Source organism: Macaca nemestrina, chromosome 4 (genome assembly GCF_043159975.1).
Source record: "Macaca nemestrina isolate mMacNem1 chromosome 4, mMacNem.hap1, whole genome shotgun sequence".
In the NCBI taxonomy this organism is placed as follows: domain Eukaryota; kingdom Metazoa; phylum Chordata; class Mammalia; order Primates; family Cercopithecidae; genus Macaca; species Macaca nemestrina.
In genome coordinates this window covers 84926674-84946245 of record NC_092128.1, presented here as the reverse complement: position 1 = coordinate 84946245, position 19572 = coordinate 84926674, and the positions used below count along the sequence as shown (strand labels likewise).

Genomic DNA, 19572 nt, shown 5'->3' with positions numbered 1-19572 from the left:
GTATAATTAGGTCCCAGCTACTTATCTTTGTTTCTATTGCATTTGCTTTTGGGTTCTTGGTCATGAAATCCTTGCCTAAGCCAATGTCTAGAAGGGTTTTTCCAATGTTATCTTCTAGAATTTTTATAGTTTCAGGTCTTAGGTTTAAGTCCTTATCCATCTTGAATTGACTTTTGTATAAGGTGAGAGATAAGATCCAGTTTTATTCTCCTAGATGTGGCTAGCCAATTATCCCAGCACCATTTGTTAAAAAGGGTGTCCTTTTCCCACTTTATGTCCTTGTTTATTTTGTCAAAGATCAGTTGGCCGTAGTATTTGAGTTTATTTCTGGGTTCTCTATTCTGTTCCATTGGTCTATGTGCATATGTTTGTACCAGTACCATGCTGTTTTGGTGACTATGGCCTTACAGTATAGTTTAAAATCAGGTAATGTGATGCTTCCAGATTTGCTCTTTTTGCTTAGTCTTGCTTTGTCTATGTGGACTCTTTTTTGGTTCCATATGATGTTTAGAATTTTTTTTTCTAATTCTGTGAAGAATGATGGTGTGGTATTTTGATGGGAATTGCAATGAATTGTAGATTGCTTTTGCAGTATGGTCATTTTCACAATATTGATTCTACCCATCCATGAACATGGGATATGTTTCCATTTGTTCATATCATCTATGATTTTTTTAAAAAGTGTTTTGTAGTTTTCCTTGTAGAGGTCTTTCAACTCCTTGGTTAGATATATTCCTAAGATTGTTTGTTTGTTTGTTTGTTTTGCAGCTATTGTAAAAGTGGTGGAGTTCTCGATTTGATTCTCTGCTTGGTCGTTGTTGTATATAAGGGCTACTGGTTTGTGTACATTGATCCTGCATCTGGAAACTGAATTCTTTTATCAGTTCTAGGAGCTTTCTGGAGGAGTCCTTAGGGTTTTCAAGGTAAAAGATCATATCATCAGCAAGCAGTGACAGTTTTACTTCCTCTTTACCAATTTGGATGCTCTTTATTTCTTTCTCTAGTCTGATTGCTCTAGCTAGGACTTCCAGTACTATTTTGAAGAGTAGTGGTGACAGTGGGCATGCTTGTCTTGTTCCAGTTCTCAGAGGAAACGCTTTCAACTTTTCCCCATCAGTATTATGTTGGCTGTAAGTTTTTAATAGATGGCTTTTATTACATTAAGTTATGCCCCTTGTATACCGATTTTGCTGAGCATTTTAATCCTAAAGAGATGCTGGATTTAATCAAATGCTTTTTTTTTTTTTGCACTTCCTGCCTAGAACTCCCAAGATTATATGCCCTTTGTCTTCCACTACCAGGGCAAGTAGGGAAGGACAATCAGGAGGAGGGCAGGGTTAGGAGTTTCTGAGCTCAGACTCTCCTTGGGTGGGTCTTGCTGCAACTGCAGCATGGGGAATGGGGTTGAGATTCCTAGGTCACTGGACTTGTGTACCTAGGAGGATTATGGCTGCCTTTGCTGAGTCATGCAGGTTGTCAGGAAAGTGGGAGAAAGCCCACAGTCACAGGCCTCACACAGCTCCCATACAAACTGAAGGGCCGGTCTAACTCCCACTGTGCCCCTACCAACAGCCCCGAGTTAGTTTCCAGGCAGAAGGTATGACGGGCTTGAAAACCCGTCTCCCGTCTGTGAAAGAAAAGGTCTTGGTTCTTCCCCTGTCTGTGGAGTTTGCACACCAGATTTGCTCCCTCTCCTGAGTTCTAACCAGGTGGCTTCTCACCCCGTTCAAATTGTTACAAAGTTTAGCTAGAGATTTCCTTCTCCCTGTGGAGTTTTACACCCTGCTCCTCTGGTCACCCTCCTGTTGTATCCCTGTGGTGTGGTGCCACGCAGATATGGCCGGTTAGGGGACCCTAGGAGCTCCCAGGGCCTTTCTGCTGCTTCCTCTACCCCTGTATTTGGCTTGGCTCTCCAAATTGACTCAGCTCCAGGTAAAGCCGGAAACTTCTCCTGGAAATGGACCATCAGCTTCTCTAGTGGGGGTGTGTGTTGGGGAGAGGAGGGTCTCCCTTTCCCACTTCCTCAGTTGGGCCCTCACAGTATTTGGGGGATCTCCTGGGTTCAGCAGGAGCAGTCCACTTCCTTCAGAGGGTCTGTATGTCCTCTCGAGATTGTTGGTTTGTTCTTGCAGTCTGTCGAGCTAAAATTTACAATGCGAGCTGCTCTGTCTGGAGCTACAATCTAGTCCTGCCTCCTGTCCACCATGATGATCCAAGAGAACTGTTAACATTTAATTGGTTAGTTATTACTGTTGTCACAGTAAGTAACATGGAATTTAGAGTCAAGCATATCTATTTAGAAAACCAGATTTTCAATTCTATGTAAAGACTTGAACAAGTGACATAGTTTCCCTGTCAATAAAATGAAGAGAATAATACCTATCTCAAAGAACCGTTGAGAGTCTTAAATGGAAAAATGCCTGTAAATCCCTTAGCAGGGAGCCTGCTCATAGCAGGCACATAGTAGATGTATTAGTCCTTCCCATACAGTTTCTCCTTTATTAATAGACCTACAGTTGGATTGTATGTTCCTTCAGGTGCGAAAAGCCTGCCTTTATGTTTTACACACTTGTACTCTGAAACACAGTTTATATTAATAAATTTTTGTTAAAACTCTTTCTACCCACCCCCTTTTAAAATTTATGTCTTCTGGGTAGATAAGGAAAAACAGGTATTTATGCTTGTGAGAAGTATATCTAAATTAAGAATCAATTAGAAATAGATGGACATTTTGAAGACAAATCCTTGAATTATTCACTTTAGTGAATGGGTTTCATATGTTCCTTGGCTTTTTGAAAGTTTATTCTTGGTCCTCAGACATGTTTCATAATGTTGCTAGATAAATGAAACATCACTGGAAGGCATGCTATCTACAAACCTTCAAAAGGTACAACTCCATAGGTAGCCTGGTCTTACTATGGCCAAATAATGACTCAATAAGTGTCAATATAATTAGCAATTTATGTTTATTTCAAAATGTTCCTGCTGAGTCAATGAGTACCTCCACATGGCCTCCAACAGTGGTGCAGAATGTTGCTGGACACTCTGCACAAAGGGGTTTATCCCATTCTGCTCCAGCCTTTCTCCCCCTTTCTTCAGTACCCACTATATTTTGCGAAATGCTACAACCCACATTCAGTCTGTGTTTGTAATGCATTCTCTTCTGTTCCTTCACATATGGCAGTCTGAAACAATTACATAATGAGACATATTATCAGGGCATAACTGTCAAAAATGAAGACTAAGCTATGAATAAATATTACCCACTTATTAGCTAAGCTGCTTGTGTGTCCTCTAATCTATATGTGCCCCGACTTTCAGATTTACATTCATATCCCTGATTACCTGTGTAACAAATGAATGCAGCACTAATTATGTTCGGAAAGAGATTTACAAAGTTTATAAAGACTTATAAACTTTAAAATGATGAATTCCATTCTAAAGTAAGGTTCCTTACCATTTTTGTGTTGTAGTCTTTTTTGCCAGTCTGGTGAAATCTACTTACTCTTCTCAGACATAATGTTTTAAAATTTATAAAATAAAATATGTAGGCTAAAAAAGGGAGTCAGTTAAATTAAAATACTGTTAAACTTTTGATTTAGAGATATATATGCTTTTCTATGAAAAATTAGATTAAAATACTGTTAGAAATTTTGATTTAGAGATATATATCCTTTCTTATTAACAAACTAAAATCTAGAAGTTCAATAATTATTAAAATTTGACATAATGAATGTAAATACCATTTTGAAAAAATACATAAGATAAAAATAAAAAAATTAAATAAAATAAAATTTAATGTATTATTTTATTTTCTAGAGACTATTGTAGATATTTTAGTATTGTAGATAATTAAAATATGTTACCTTTTCTTAAAGTAGGAAATACTGTAACAACTATAATGTGATACGAGTGACAAAGTCACAGGCATTCCTGACTACATTTATGTTTGAAAGAAATGCTTAATTTCAATTACATGTTAGTGAAAATAAAGTTGCATTTTTCCTATTCAGATTCACAGACCATGTGTTAAGAATCTTGATCCAATATGATCCAATTTTGATGATTTTATTAAGTTTCTCTCCTCTGAAATACCTTAGATTCTCTGTTTTAAATGTGAAAATACCAAATTGAAAGCTTGTCTTGTCTCTCTTTACTCTCATGGAGGTATTTAAAAAGACGTGTAAATTCTTTCAGAAATGTACTTTGTTTTCCTTCAAAAGTATACTTTATAACATTAAATTGAACAAAAGCAATATCTTCCTCTAGACAGACACAAATGCATCTCAATATCATGGTGTCAGGATTTCACAGTTCTTGACATATTACTTTTGAAGGTAGAGCTGCTTCCCGCGTGAATATCCAGGTCTGGTTGCAACTTCTGCCTTCCTATCTATGATTCTTCTTTTTCTCACACTCAAGAAAGCCAACCAGAGGCAATGATTACGCACACTAATGAATGTTAAACTGTTCTACTTTCTTTTGTAATAAAATTATTTGGAAACTTGTGGTGTTCCGTGATAAATAACCAATGAATTGTGGCAATGTTCCTAGTACACAAGTGTGGTGAAGCTCCCTGGTAGAGAACAGTTGTTCTATGCATGGTTACATGCACTGTGGAATTAATGCTGGAACATGATGTCTTTCAGGCCTTAAAAAATAAATTGCCATTTAGCATTTATAGCAGCAGTGCTAAAGTGACAACCTTAGTGCTCTGAAAGTGTTCATGTTTCTCTAAAGCATAGGTTGGCAAACTTTTCCAAAGGTCCACATAGTAAATATTTTCAGCTTCGTCGACCATATGGTCTCTGCTCTGCCTTTGTAGTACAAAAAGAGACATAGACAAGACCTAACCCAGTGAACGTGGCTGTGTTCCAGTGAAAACTAATTTATGGGCACTGAAATTTGAATTTTATGTAATTTTCAGATGTTATAGTCCTTTTTTTTAAGATATATAAACACCATTCTTAATTTGTTGTGAGCCATACAAAAAAGGCAAGGGGCCAGATTTGGTCCATAGGTCATCTTTTGCTGCTCGCACTCTTAAATATGAAGCCAATAGCCAGGTAGCAAACCAATTAAATAGGTTGATCTAGCTGGCTAGGCCATCCCAAGGAGAACTGTTCTTAAAATAACTCTTAGCTAGAATGTGAGGTGAGGAAGTCTGATGTTCCAAAGGATACCACATATAGAAACAGAATTCAAAAAAAAAAAAAAAAAAAAAAAAGAAAAGAAAAGAAACAGAATTCAAAATTGCATAGATAGAAACTCTCTCTGTCTGAAATCAATCAGGACCCTGATCTCAAAGATAACATGTAGGGGCATCAATTGTATACAGACAGATTGCAGATTGTGCTGTATCAAAAAACGTGGAAGTGTTATGGGAGCAAATTTGTACAACACAAATTTAGAGTTTCGTTTTGTCTTTGTTTTCTCTCCCTGAATGCCTAATTAAAAGGAGTATGGTATTTATTTGCCTTTGCTAGAGTTAGTAAACATGGCACTATTCCTATAAAATTATTTGTGTTAGCAAGAACATGAAAGTTTAAAAGGCTTGGTCTTCTAAATCTATGAGAAATATCTTTATTACTGATTATTAACAGCAGAATTGATTTTCAAGGCATTTTTGCAAGCAGAAAAACAAAGACAAATTAAAGAAAAAAATCAGAAGGAGGGTGGTAGACAGTAGCAATATGGTGTGGGTGTAGACAGATCCCTGTGATTCATGAAAAAGTTAGGGCTCACAGATTAACTCTGTCTTGAGAACGTGTTTCATTTCTTATAGAATGGTTCCCATCAACCAGTTTCAGATCATTGCGGAAATTAACACAGAACTCTACCTATTTAGAAATCAGGCTGTGCAAAATCTACAATACTAAATGTGAACTCCAATCCTGTGGTGGTGATCATCATGGTGGTAGTTGTTGTTTTATAAATATCAGCAGGCACACATCTGGGACTTTAGTGCTTGCCACAATGTCGTTTTCTGGTTGACATATATCTAAGAAATGCGTATATTAACACCCAGGCTATAGAGCCAAGCACATTTTAGTGCCGGCTACAGCTGAAAGAATATGTTTCCATTCCTTGTCCATCTGTTCTTGGCAACATGAATTTAAACTAGAAACACAGAATAAGTTTCATGAGAAATATGTCTAAATGGGGTTTAGAACAGCAAGGTGGAAGCTCTAAGTTAACATTTGATTTTGTAGCCAAAATATTGTTTTTACTTGGAGTAATCTCATGCTACAGCTACAGCTTAAAGTTAAAAATAATAGATTTTTATTATTCACTTAAAAGTTTGGTGGCTTGGTCTCATATTCTTTTTAAAGTGCTTTTATTAAATTTGCCTATGATCCTGGGCTTTGAGATTGCAAAGCACTATTTGCTGCCACACAGTTGAACTACACTGAAAATAAATCATTAGCATCTCTAAACTCTATGCTAAAATTGAGTTATTAGAGAGGAGTGAGCACTTTGTGTACAAAGTGGATTCCATGCAAAACACATTTGCTTGTTTTTCTATGAGTCCAACCTCAAATATGACCAACTATTACGTGGCTATCTTGTATAATAATCATGCCTACCACTGTGTTCCACCCCTCTAGTTTTTCTGCTACTAAACAATATAAAATTATGTATTTACATTTGAAAATATACAAAAACACATAAGAATATTAAAATGGAAAAGAACCATAATTGTGCACCTAGACTTTGGCCTGCAAATCAAGGGTCTCAGGACTCTGAGTTAAATAGGTGAGCAAAAGGGCTGTCACTGAGTCTTGGGACAGGACTGTCTGGGATTCCACTGATGTGAGTTCAACTTCTGATTTCTGGCTGAATGCAAATATTCAGATTGGAAAGGAACCTTGAAGCTCACACAGTCCGACCTCCACCTTTATGTTAAGATGATTTCTAAAATTTTTTAAAGTCTGCCCTTTTCATATGATCGACTTATCAAATGTAGCATAGTGCATCAAAGCAATAGGGTTCACATTTTGGCTCTGTCACTTTCTAGGTATGTGAGTATGAATAGTTATTAACTTCTCCAATGTTTGGCTTCTCTATCTGTAAATGGGGAGAATCACATTTATCTTAAATTGGTCTGGAGCAGGAGCAAATGAGATAATATAATTAGTCCTAGTAAATACTCAACAAGCAATAACTCTTACTATTAGCACTTTTCTAATGTCCTCTGCTAAAGAAAAAAAATTAATAATAATGATTGCATGGGACTAATTATCTAGTATACTAACAAACAGTATTTTGGTAGAATATTCCTTAATATCGGAAAAACATTTCACAAAACTACTATTGTTTCTTGAACTTCTGTACAGTTACCTATTACTGTGGACAAGTTAACTCAAAGATTTAGGGACTCCATCTTCTAATGTATAAAATAAGAAGCTTCAACTCCATGATCTCTAAGGTCTCTTGTTCGAGTAATTTAACAAAATCATGTTTGACAGCATATCCTCATATTTTATTTATAGTGTTGAAATGTGTATTTGCTGCCAAATGTCTGATGTGGGATGTATAAATGGTCCTTATATACATGTGGAATAACATTAAGTTTGTTGATGTTAAAAACTACTGGGGTTTTTTTTTTTTTTTTTTAAGTATTATTTGGCTCAGAATCTGTGTTTCCCATTTTGTTTTAGAATAAGCTGACAGTAAATCATTTCCCACAGAACCTCAAGGTTTAGTTAAACTGAGAGTTATAAAAGTAGGCCATCTTTTTATTACTTTAAGTTTCTAAGACAAGTTTTCTTTGTGAAGTGGCTGTTATTTTTTTTAAATCTCCATAATATCAAATGGCATTAAATTGTGGATATATGTATACACATTGTAACTTAAAAGGCATCTACTTTCTTTCAGATCTCAGTGACCAGCTGCTGGAGGTGGTCGGCTTGGAAGGAGCCATGGAGATGGGGCAAATATACACAGGCCTGAAAAGTGCTGGCCGGCGGCTGGCTCAATGCTCCTGTGTGGTCATCAGGTAGTTCTCCTTCTGTAATTGACAAAGGCGTTTGATATGGCATAGCCTCAAACTAATTAAAAGTATGCAGAACTCTCATAGTAGCATTGTCGTCTTTGGGTTCCAAATGATCAGTGACTAACACTAATATATTTCAGAATAAATGGACATAGGCAGATTGTATAAAATATTGGTTAGCTATTACTTATCTGGTTTGTTGGAATCTGATTCTCCCTTGTTGACTACCATGGACACATTGATGCATGAATTCAAACATACAAATTTTATGGTTGATACTCATATTAGTCTACTGAAGCACCAAAGTATTTACTGGGCAAATTATCTAATGAAAATAATGACAAGACACCATTGACTTAAATTCTTTCAAGGATTAAAGTGCTATATTAAGATTTTATGTATGTTTTAAATTTTAACTTTTTCAAGCATTTTTTTCCCCAAAATTTCACTTGCAGGAAAAAAAAAAAAAAAAGAGATCTTTTTTTTTTTTTTTTATTTTTCGAGACAGAGTTTCACTCTTGTTGCCCAGGCTAAAGTGCGGCGGCACGATCATGGCTCACTGCAACCCCCACCTTCCAGTTTCAAGGATTCTTCTGCTTCATCCTCCCACATAGCTGGGATTACAGGCACCCGCCACCACACCTGGCTAATTTTTGTATTTTTAGTAGAGATGGGGTTTCATCATGTTGGTCAGGCTGGTTTCAAACTCCTGACCTCGTGATCTGCCCAGGTGAAACCACGGATTGTAGTACAGACATAATTGATGTTATTTATCTGAAACTATTAGTGCTAGAAAATCTGAGACATCAAACACCTTTCTCCCAGTTTGCAATGTGGGGTTATAAAAACAAGGAATCTCTTTTGGCTGTAGAAATTCTGATCATGTCATTAAACATAAACCCTGAAATTTTTCTTTTGGCATCCAGAATTTTCTTTTAATACCATTACATTTAACAGGAAACTCATAATATTCCTGTGACTAAGGTACTTTTCAGGGTATTTATCAATAGTGGAGAGTTGAAGCTCCTTTCATAGGAGATAAATTTAGAGTCCAACTATTACCATATTTGCCTTCCCTGGTCTCATCATCTTATATCTCACATATAGTCTGTAATATAAAGTATTTCTTTGCTATACTTAAAATGAAATATTTTCCCCCAGGACTAGCAAGTCTCTGCCAATGCAAATTGATGGGGAGCCATGGATGCAGACCCCATGCACAGTGAGTACAGAATAGTTGATATGCTATGTCAATCTCAGTTTTGCTTTCCTCTTTGACTAATCACAATAACTGATTTTTTTCTTTATGTCTTTTCAACTTATCACCAAATAGTCTTTTTGTTGTTGTTATTATTTTTGTGTCAGAGCCACTGCATTTAGGTTTTAGACATTATATACCCTTGGCAATGATTTAGCTCTTGAATGTTTGTGTTAGCCTAAGTATAAATAGATCTTTTACATAGATCAATTATAAAGCATCAATCAATTATAAACTCTAGAGCCAAACAAAATATTAATAAAGGTTTCTCTTAAACATTTTTGTGTTTATTTCAGAGCACGTTATGAGAATATTATTTATGAGAACTGCAAACATAAGCTTACATGTGAATTTATTTCTCAGCTGTTCTATTGCCTCCATTTGGGGGATTTGAGGGCTTTCTTCTCCATAAGAAAAAAATTTCTCTCCAGTTTCTACCATAGTTGTGTTTTCTAGATTGAGATATTAGTTAAGTCAGACATTTTGCCCTGCTCAAAAAAATTCAGTTTTCATTTGCATAGTGAATATTTTATTGCATTTCAAAAACAGGCTAGGAACTGCTTTTGGCACTGGGAGTAGAAACATGAACAAGACCAACAATGTAATTTCCTTCAAGTTTCTTACATTCCAATAATAGGGGACCAGATAAATAAACAAATGTTTGATAAATATAACTTCAGACTGCAAGAGTTATTTAAAAATAAGGTGAAATGATGAAGAGAAACTGGATTAGGTGTGGAGAATACTACTTGATATAAGGGAGACCTCCTTGAAAGGACACAGACGAAAGCTCAGTATAAAATACAAAAAAAAAAAAAAAATTAGCTGGACTTGGTGGCACACACTTGTAGTCTCAGCTACTCAGGAGGCTGAGGCAGGAGAATCACTTGAACCCAGGAGGCGGAGGTTGCAGTGAGCTGTGATCATGCCACTGCACTTCAGACTGGGTGACAGAGTGAAATTCCATCTAAAAAAAAAAAAAAAAAAAAAAAAAAGACACTAAGGAGGGTGGTGTGCCCAAAGCTTCTAGAATTAGGGGAGAATGGTAAGAGGCTAAGTAGAAAAGGTAGACAGAGAACAAACCATGTAGAAAAAATGATGCTAAAGAGCTAAATTTTGATTCTAAGTACAATAGGAAACTATTGAAAACTTTAAGCATCATCTGATTTACATGTTTTTAAGTTCACATTGGCTGCTCTGTGGAGGATTGATTGTACTGAGCAGCAACTGAGAGATGGATCTATGCTAGTACTCTGGGCTTGGGCAAGGATGGCAGCAGGGAAGTAAAATGAAAGTGGATCAATTTAAGCTATATTCCAGAATTAGAATAGGAAACATTTATTAATGAGTTCCTGGGAATGCAGGAGGTGGAGGAAAGGGCTGAATTGAAGTTAACTCTTACCTAAGTATGATAGTGTCATTTACTGAGTAGTTAAAGTTCAGAGAGAAACTGGCTAGAGGGCAACAGGGGAAGATCTTAATCTTGCACAAGCATTGTGTTGAATGCTTGTGTTATATGTGAGTATTTATTAAATATTCACTTAACTCTAAATAATGAAACCATCATTTTTTAGATGGAGAAAATACAAGTCCTGGGAGGTTAAATAGCATCATCAAGGTCAGGTATGAAGTAGATATGGAAGTAAAATCCAAGACTCTTTAATTAAAGCCCATTCTCTCAACCACTAGTGTAAACAACTTTAGCTGCAGATTTCAAACAGCACAGATTAGCATGTAAGAAGGAATTTTTCATTTTGCCTTTGTAATGGTTTTACTCTAAAGCTATTGGCTCAAACTTTGTGTATAACACATAAACATAACTTCTTGTTTGTTTCTGGTGTATTCCTTTAGCTACCTGAACACTTCATCTTTTTCCTCGCTTCACCAGTATGTGTACATATACATCTTTTTTGTAATCATTCACTCTCCAAATGGCACTTCTAAATTCACATTATTCTATTCACATGGATGCTTAAAATGTGAATAGAATGAAGAATAGAGTGTGAATAGAGTGAAGGTGATCGTTAACATCATTAATGATGGTGATGGTTATAGTGATGATAAAGGTGGTAGTGATGGTGGTGATGGTATTGCAGGGGTGGTGATGGTTATGATGGTGGTGGGGGTAGTAGTGGCTATTGTAATGATGGAAATAGTGGTAAAACTTGTGGTGATGGTGGTGATGGTAGTTGCAATGGTGGTGGTTGTGATGCAAGATAGTAGTGGTTGGTAGTGGTGTTGTTTTTAATGAAAAGTCACTTTTCATCAGCCTTGGTAACAAAAGAATAAGTAAATCAAAGAAAATAAAATCAACTAGCTTCCATGAATACTCTTTGCATTATTTTGGACTCTTCTCAGGAGAAGAGGCGTTTAGCCTCTTCTTATGCCATGTTTTGAACCAAGAAGCGGTCACAGCTATGATAATATCTAATATTTGTTAAGTCCTTAGAATGTCCTGTACATACAGTTGGAGACACTTGACCCATGTAGATGCATTTAATCTTCACAAAAATTCTATGGTTAGCCTTGTTTTATGGATGAAATAACTGAGGAAGACAAAGGTTAAATAGTTCATCTAATTCTACACAGTTAATAAACAGCAGAGTAGAAATGGAAACCCAGGTAGTCTGGCTCTAGCATCTGCATGCTTCATTGCTGCTCCTCATTGTGAAGTTCAACACGAAATGACCCCAGTGCATGCTGGAGATCTCCATCCAGAGTGTGTGACCTTTGGTAAATGACGGACTACCTTTCTCTCTGACTAACTTTCAAGCTTCTCCCGCTTGAAAAATCTCTGCCTATTGAAATTTAATTAATGTGCTAGAATAATTTAAGCTTGTTTAACACAAGTACTTTTAACACTACTTTTGTTAATTTTTATTTCAATAAGTAATAAGACATTCATTTCACCTGTTAACTATCATGATTTACAATTGTTAAATTAATAATAATTTTATGTAACTTACATTGAATGTTCTTCCCTTGTAAACTCACTTATTCATTTAAAACATTTATTGCAGCTTATAGTAGACCAAGAATCATAATAGAGTATGGCTCATTATTGTGATTTTACATTCTGGCATACTCTACTTTTCCTAGAGCCACATGGGGTTCTGAACTTTAAATTTCACTGTAATTGAAGAGAATATTTAGTATTCATAACATTGGTATGGTTAACTATGGAGCGTTTTTGCTTCAATTGAATAACCCAATATTTTTCTTACGGAACATAAGAATGCTGCAATGTTAAAATTCTCTGCTGAATTTAAATATCTGTAAGCTGATATTCAATTTATGAAGGAATTGCTCTAGACATAATTTTAGAGGAGAACAGAAGTTCTGTTTTTTCTTTAAGTAGAATATATAAAATAGAAATATCAATTAATGCTTTCTTAAAAATCAAGATAATACAAGTTTTGGAGTTGGTGGGTAGTGATGATGACACAACAATATGATTGTACTTGGTGCCATTGAACTGCATGCTTAAAAATGTAAGTTAAAATGGTGAATTTTATGTTGTGTATTTTTTGCCACAATAAAAAAGTAACTGAGACAAAAATTAGTGTAAGATTTATTTATACATTTCACTGATTGAGTTCAAAGTTCAGGAAAAGAAAAAAACTGAAGAGTTTAATACTAACTCTTCAAATATGCACTTGGTAATTATTTTTAGGACCATCTAGATTCTGTGTCACTGTAAAGTCATCAACATACATTTTTAAGTGCTCCTGTATTCATTGTTTTGTAATAGTCACTGAGTTAACACAATTATTTTACCCATATAACTATTGCTTGTGATAATAAGCATATCAAACTGAAGACAATATTAATTCTAGAAGAGTGTATATTGAAAATCGTTTTAGAAGAGCTGTCTTTAGGCCAGACTCCAGAGCCTATTTTATTCTTTCTTCTTCCTCCCCCATCCTTCCTCCTGAGCACATAGAACATATGATTCTATAGTCAATATGTTCTTATAAAGGGAAGAAGAAAGAGCAGCTTGGGGTGGAGGCTAGAGGGAATAGAGTGGTAGGATAGGAAAGGACATAGACTAGGTAAGATTTTATTTTCTATCTGTACAACCAGCACCCCTTCACTACCCATTTATTTTAAGTGATACACGACCAGTAAAGTTTAAGTGAGAAGCGACTATTCAAAGTCTCAGGAACCTCAAATTTATTACAACTAAAATGGACTCATCATTTGCCTCCCAACATCTCTCCTACCCTAAATGAGGTCTTCTCACGTCCTAGATCTGCGATTCTTCCCTATATCATACTGAGATAGTGAAACCATTGAAACACCTGGTGTTTCCTAAGCTAGAAATCTGAAAGTCATCCTGTACTTCTCTCTATACCCTCAAATCCAATTTACATGTCCATATAATGATATGACCTATTTCTGGAATCTTTTCCTTTCTTTCTCTCCCTACTAACCACTGTCTTAGATTTATTTGGTCCAATTCATTTCTCTCTCATTCCTGGCAAAATCACATCAATATTTCCCCATCTCAATTTTTGTTCCAATTAAGTCCATGCTTCACATTTCTATCAGAATGGTCACTATAAAATATGAATCTCACCGTGGCACTCTTCTACTTAAAATATCCTTTAGTTACTTTCTGTCTGATAAAATGTAGTTGAGTGAGGATTCCTGTTTTACCAACATAATCTCTTACTTTTTAAAAAGTCTTTTCTTTTTGTCCAAACAAATGTTTCCTCTTCTTTAGTTTGGTAACCAACTCATCTTTTGAGACTCATTCCTTGCTGTCCCTCCTCTATAAATCCTTCTGTGAGCATGACCCCTCCTTCCACTTCTCCACTCCTTTTTCTCCAAATAGCCTAAAAGCTCAGCTTCAGTGTTTCACAGTTTTATCAAAACAATAACAACATTACGTTGGAATTCTCAGTTATATGTCCAGCTCCTTTTAGACACAAGCTTACTGAGGTCATGGACCATGATTTGGATCATCTTGGTAGCCCCGGAGCATAGCACTGTGCCTCACACATAATTATATTGCCAACACCAAATGCACTTTGAATTTGCAAATTTCTGAAATACTTCTTGGGGTAGTATAGCATTTTTTAAAAGTGTTTTTCTACTAAATCTTCTTTCACTGAACATAATGTAGGTTGGCTAGCAATTCATTCACATATTTTTATATATAAATACATGTAAAAGTTATTTTGAGTTATCTTTATTCATTATATTCTCAAAGCAAAGAATTTGAATGTATCAGAGAAGAAATTCTTTCTCAATCTCAAAAGATTTAATCTTTCTATTTCCTGTATGGTATGATGAAACTTCTTTGGGCCACTTCCCGCTGGATTATCAATTATATATTGCTTTTGCACATTCAAAAAGCTGCATTCTGTTAATTATTTGAAATATTAATAGGCATGTATTATTACTCATGACACATTTATGAAAAGTAATGCCAAAAAGATTTTAATGCAAAATTAATCTGGGTTTTTTGTTTATGATGAAGACAGAAAAAACTCCTGAAACTTCCTTCCATGTGATAGAGAACGGAAAGGAAATCATGAACGGATTACACATTAAATAGTGAAATGATCACAGGTAGACTAAGAAGACTCTACAGAGTGATAGCTGAGGACACGGTAACTTCTAGAAAACATTTATGTATGTCTTAACCCCTCTTTGCCTTTTTCTGTACCTTCCCTGGCATAATACCTCTTCAGATCTTAAACCTGTTTGCTCAATCTTAGCTTACAACTACTTTCATGTGCAATTGAGCCCTAACCTGGTGTGGGACCAATACCCACCAAGCCTGATAGTCTTGCTGCCTTAGGTACGATCCTTTCAAATCCTGGGTACCCTATGAGCACCTGCCTCCTGCTGCCCAGATTTCTACTGTGTGACCCATTCCATGAGATGCTATTTTCTGACTTGACTGCCAGTTCCCCTCCCTGGCACTAGCACTTCCTTGACTTGGACACTAACTACTTGCTTTGCCTTTATTTGCATCCTCTACTAGGAAGACTTGGTCCTTTTTCTATTGCCCTAGCCACTGCAGTTATCTAGACTTCATTTTGACACTTGTTTTCACATATTCCACCATAACTTTAAAATACAAACTATTTAAAAACAGTATTCTGGAGCTTATTACATTTTTTGTTTATGTGGTTGTTTTTTCAATTTGTTAAAATGATCATAATACTAAAGTGTTAGTTACTGTTTAATCACTTGCTAAATACACAATAGTCTCAGGCCATTAAGATATAAAGTAAAAGGTTGCATAAATTTAAGTTTTTCAAGACCCAGCAAGTTAGTATCAGCTAGACAAAGGTTGCTGGATTTTTCAAGACATGAGAGGAGGGCGGAGCAAGATGGCCGAATAGGAACAGCTCCAGTCTCCAACTCCCAGCGCGAGCGACACAGAAGACCGGTGATTTCTGCATTTTCAACTGAGGTACTGGGTTCATCTCACTGGGGAGTGCCGGACGATCGGTGCTGGTCAGCTGCTGCAGCCCGACCAACGAGAGGTGAAGCAGGGCGAGGCATTGCCTCACCTGGGAAGCGCAAGGGGGAAGGGAATCCCTTTTCCTAGCCAGGGGAACTGAGACACACAACACCTGGAAAATCGGGCAACTCCCACCCCAATACTGCTCTTTAAGCAAACAGGCACACCAGGAGATCATATCCCACACCTGGCCGGGAGGGTCCCACACCCACGGAGCCTCCCTCATTGCTAGCACAGCAGTCTGTGATCTACCGGCAAGGCAGCAGTGAGGCTGGGGGAGGGGCGCCCGCCATTGCTGAGGCTTAAGTAGGTAAACAAAGCTGCTGGGAAGCTCCAACTGGGTGGAGCTCACAGCAGCTCAAGGAAACCTGCCTGTCTCTGTAGACTCCACCTCTGGGGACAGGGCAATAACAAACACAGCCGAAACCTCTGCAGACGCAAACGACTCTGTCTGACAGCTTTGAAGAGAGCAGTGGATCTCCCAACACAGAGGTTGAGATCTGAGAAGGGACAGACTCCCTGCTCAAGTGGGTACCTGACCCCTGAGTAGCCTAACTGGGAGACATCCCCCACTAGGGGCAGTCTGACACCCCACACCTCACAGGGTGGAGTACACCCCTGAGAGGAAGCTTCCAAAGCAAGAATCAGACAGGTACACTCGCTGTTCAGAATTATTCTATCTTCTGCAGCCTCTGCTGTTGATACCCAGGCAAACAGGGTCTGGAGTGGACCTCAAGCAATCTCCAACAGACCTACAGCTGAGGGTCCTGACTGTTAGAAGGAAAACTATCAAACAGGAAGGACACCTACACCAAAACCCCATCAGTACATCACCATCATCAAAGACCAGAGGCAGATAAAACCACAAAGATGGGGAAAAAGCAGGGCAGAAAAGCTGGAAGTTCAAAAAATAGGAGCTCATCTCCCCCGGCAAAGGAGCGCAGCTCATCGCCAGCAACGGATCAAAGCTGGACGGAGAATGACTTTGACGAGATGAGAGAAGAAGGCTTCAGTCCATCAAATTTCTCAGAGCTAAAGGAGGAATTATGTACCCAGCACAAAGAAACTAAAAATCTTGAAAAAAAAGTGGAAGAATTGATGGCTAGAGTAATTAATGCAGAGAAGGTCATAAACGAAATGAAAGAGATGAAAACCATGACACGAGAAATACGTGACAAATGCACAAGCTTCAGTAACCGACTCGATCAACTGGAAGAAAGAGTATCTGCGATTGAGGATCAAATGAATGAAATGAAGCGAGAAGAGAAACCAAAAGAAAAAAGGAGAAAAAGAAATGAACAAAGCCTGCAAGAAGTATGGGATTATGTAAAAAGACCAAATCTACGTCTGATTGGGGTGCCTGAAAGTGAGGGGGAAAATGGAACCAAGTTGGAAAACACTCTTCAGGATATCATCCAGGAGAACTTCCCCAACCTAGTAGGGCAGGCCAACATTCAAATCCAGGAAATACAGAGAACACCACAAAGATACTCCTCGAGAAGAGCAACTCCAAGACACATAATTGCCAGATTCACCAAAGTTGAAATGAAGGAAAAAATCTTAAGGGCAGCCAGAGAGAAAGGTCGGGTTACCCACAAAGGGAAGCCCATCAGACTAACAGCAGATCTCTCGGCAGAAACTCTCCAAGCCAGAAGAGAGTGGGGGCCAATATTCAACATTCTTAAAGAAAAGAATTTTCAACCCAGAATTTCATATCCAGCCAAACTAAGTTTCATAAGTGAAGGAGAAATAAAATCCTTTACAGATAAGCAAATGCTTAGAGATTTTGTCACCACTAGGCCTGCCTTACAAGAGACCCTGAAGGAAGCACTCAACATGGAAAGGAACAACCAGTACCAGCCATTGCAAAAACATGCCAAAATGTAAAGACCATCGAGGCTAGGAAGAAACTGCATCAACTAATGAGCAAAATAACCAGTTAATATCATAATGGCAGGATCAAGTTCACACATAACAATCTTAACCTTAAATGTAAATGGACTAAATGCTCCAATTAAAAGACACAGACTGGCAAACTGGATAAAGAGTCAAGACCCATCAGTCTGCTGTATTCAGGAGACCCATCTCACACGCAGAGACATACATAGGCTCAAAATAAAGGGATGGAGGAAGATTTACCAAGCAAATGGAGAACAAAAAAAAGCGGGGGTTGCAATACTAGTCTCTGATAAAACAGACTTTAAACCATCAAAGATCAAAAGAGACAAAGAAGGCCATTACATAATGGTAAAGGGATCAATTCAACAGGAAGAGCTAACTATCCTAAATATATATGCACCCAATACAGGAGCACCCAGATTCATAAAGCAAATCCTTAGAGACTTACAAAGAGACTTAGACTCCCATACAATAATAATGGGAGACTTCAACACTCCACTGTCAACATTAGACAGATCAACGAGACAGAAAGTTAACAAGGATATCCAGGAATTGAACTCATCTCTGCAGCAAGCAGACCTAATAGACATCTATAGAACTCTCCACCCCAAATCAAGAGAATATACATTCTTCTCAGCACCACATCGTACTTACTCCAAAATCGACCACGTAATTGGAAGTAAAGCACTCCTCAGCAAACGTACAAGAACAGAAATTATAACAAACTGTCTCTCAGACCACAGTGCAATCAAACTAGAACTCAGGACTAAGAAACTCAATCAAAACCGCTCAACTACATGGAAACTGAACAACCTGCTCCTGAATGACTACTGGGTACATAACGAAATGAAGGCAGAAATAAAGATGTTCTTTGAAACCAATGAGAACAAAGATACAACATACCAGAATCTCTGGGACACATTTAAAGCAGTGTGTAGAGGGAAATTTATAGCACTAAATGCCCACAAGAGAAAGCAGGAAAGATCTAAAATTGACACTCTAACATCGCAATTAAAAGAACTAGAGAAGCAGGAGCAAACACATTCGAAAGCTAGCAGAAGGCTAGAAATAACTAAGATCAGAGCAGAACTGAAGGAGATAGAGACACAAAAAACTCTCCAAAAAATCAATGAATCCAGGAGTTGGTTTTTTGAAAAGATCAACAAAATTGATAGACCACTAGCAAGACTAATAAAGAAGAAAAGAGAGAAGAATCAAATCGACGCAATTAAAAATGATAAAGGGGATATCACCACCGACCCCACAGAAATAAAAACTACCATCAGAGAATACTATAAACACCTCTACGCAAATAAACTGGAAAATCTAGAAGAAATGGATAATTTCCTGGCCACTTACACTCTTCCAAGACTAAACCAGGAAGAAGTTGAATCCCTGAATAGACCAATAGCAGGCTCTGAAATTGAGGCAATAATTAATAGCCTACCAACCAAAAAAAGTCCAGGACCAGATGGATTCACAGCTGAATTCTACCAGAGGTACAAGGAGGAGTTGGTACCATTCCTTCTGAAACTATTCCAATCAATAGAAAAAGAGGGAATCCTCCCTAACTCATTTTATGAGGCCGACATCATCCTGATACCAAAGCCTGGCAGAGACACAACAAAAAAAGAGAATTTTAGACCAATATCCCTGATGAACATCGATGCAAAAATCCTCAATAAAATACTGGCAAACTGGATTCAGCAACACATCAAAAAGCTTATCCACCATGATCAAGTGGGCTTCATCCCTGGGATGCAAGGCTGGTTCAACATTCGCAAATCAATAAACATAATCCAGCATATAAACAGAACCAAAGACAAGAACCACATGATTATCTCAATAGATGCCGAAAAGGCTTTTGACAAAATTCAACAGCCCTTCATGCTAAAAACGCTCAATAAATTCGGTATTGATGGAATGTACCTCAAAATA

The 19572-nt window shown here is 37.3% G+C and overlaps 1 protein-coding gene across 20 annotated transcripts in view; it reads left to right on the top strand.

Moving 5' to 3' along the window:
* Nucleotides 1–19572, top strand: part of LOC105475613 (diacylglycerol kinase beta) — an 835473-nt gene that overhangs the window by 790444 nt on the left and 25457 nt on the right. For all 20 annotated transcript variants that reach the window (XM_071094904.1, XM_071094900.1, XM_071094901.1 and 17 more), the window contains 2 exons: nt 7879–7999; nt 9158–9218. In XM_071094904.1, coding sequence (XP_070951005.1) covers nt 7879–7999; nt 9158–9218 — 182 coding nt within the window. The remainder of the gene's footprint in view (nt 1–7878; nt 8000–9157; nt 9219–19572) is intronic.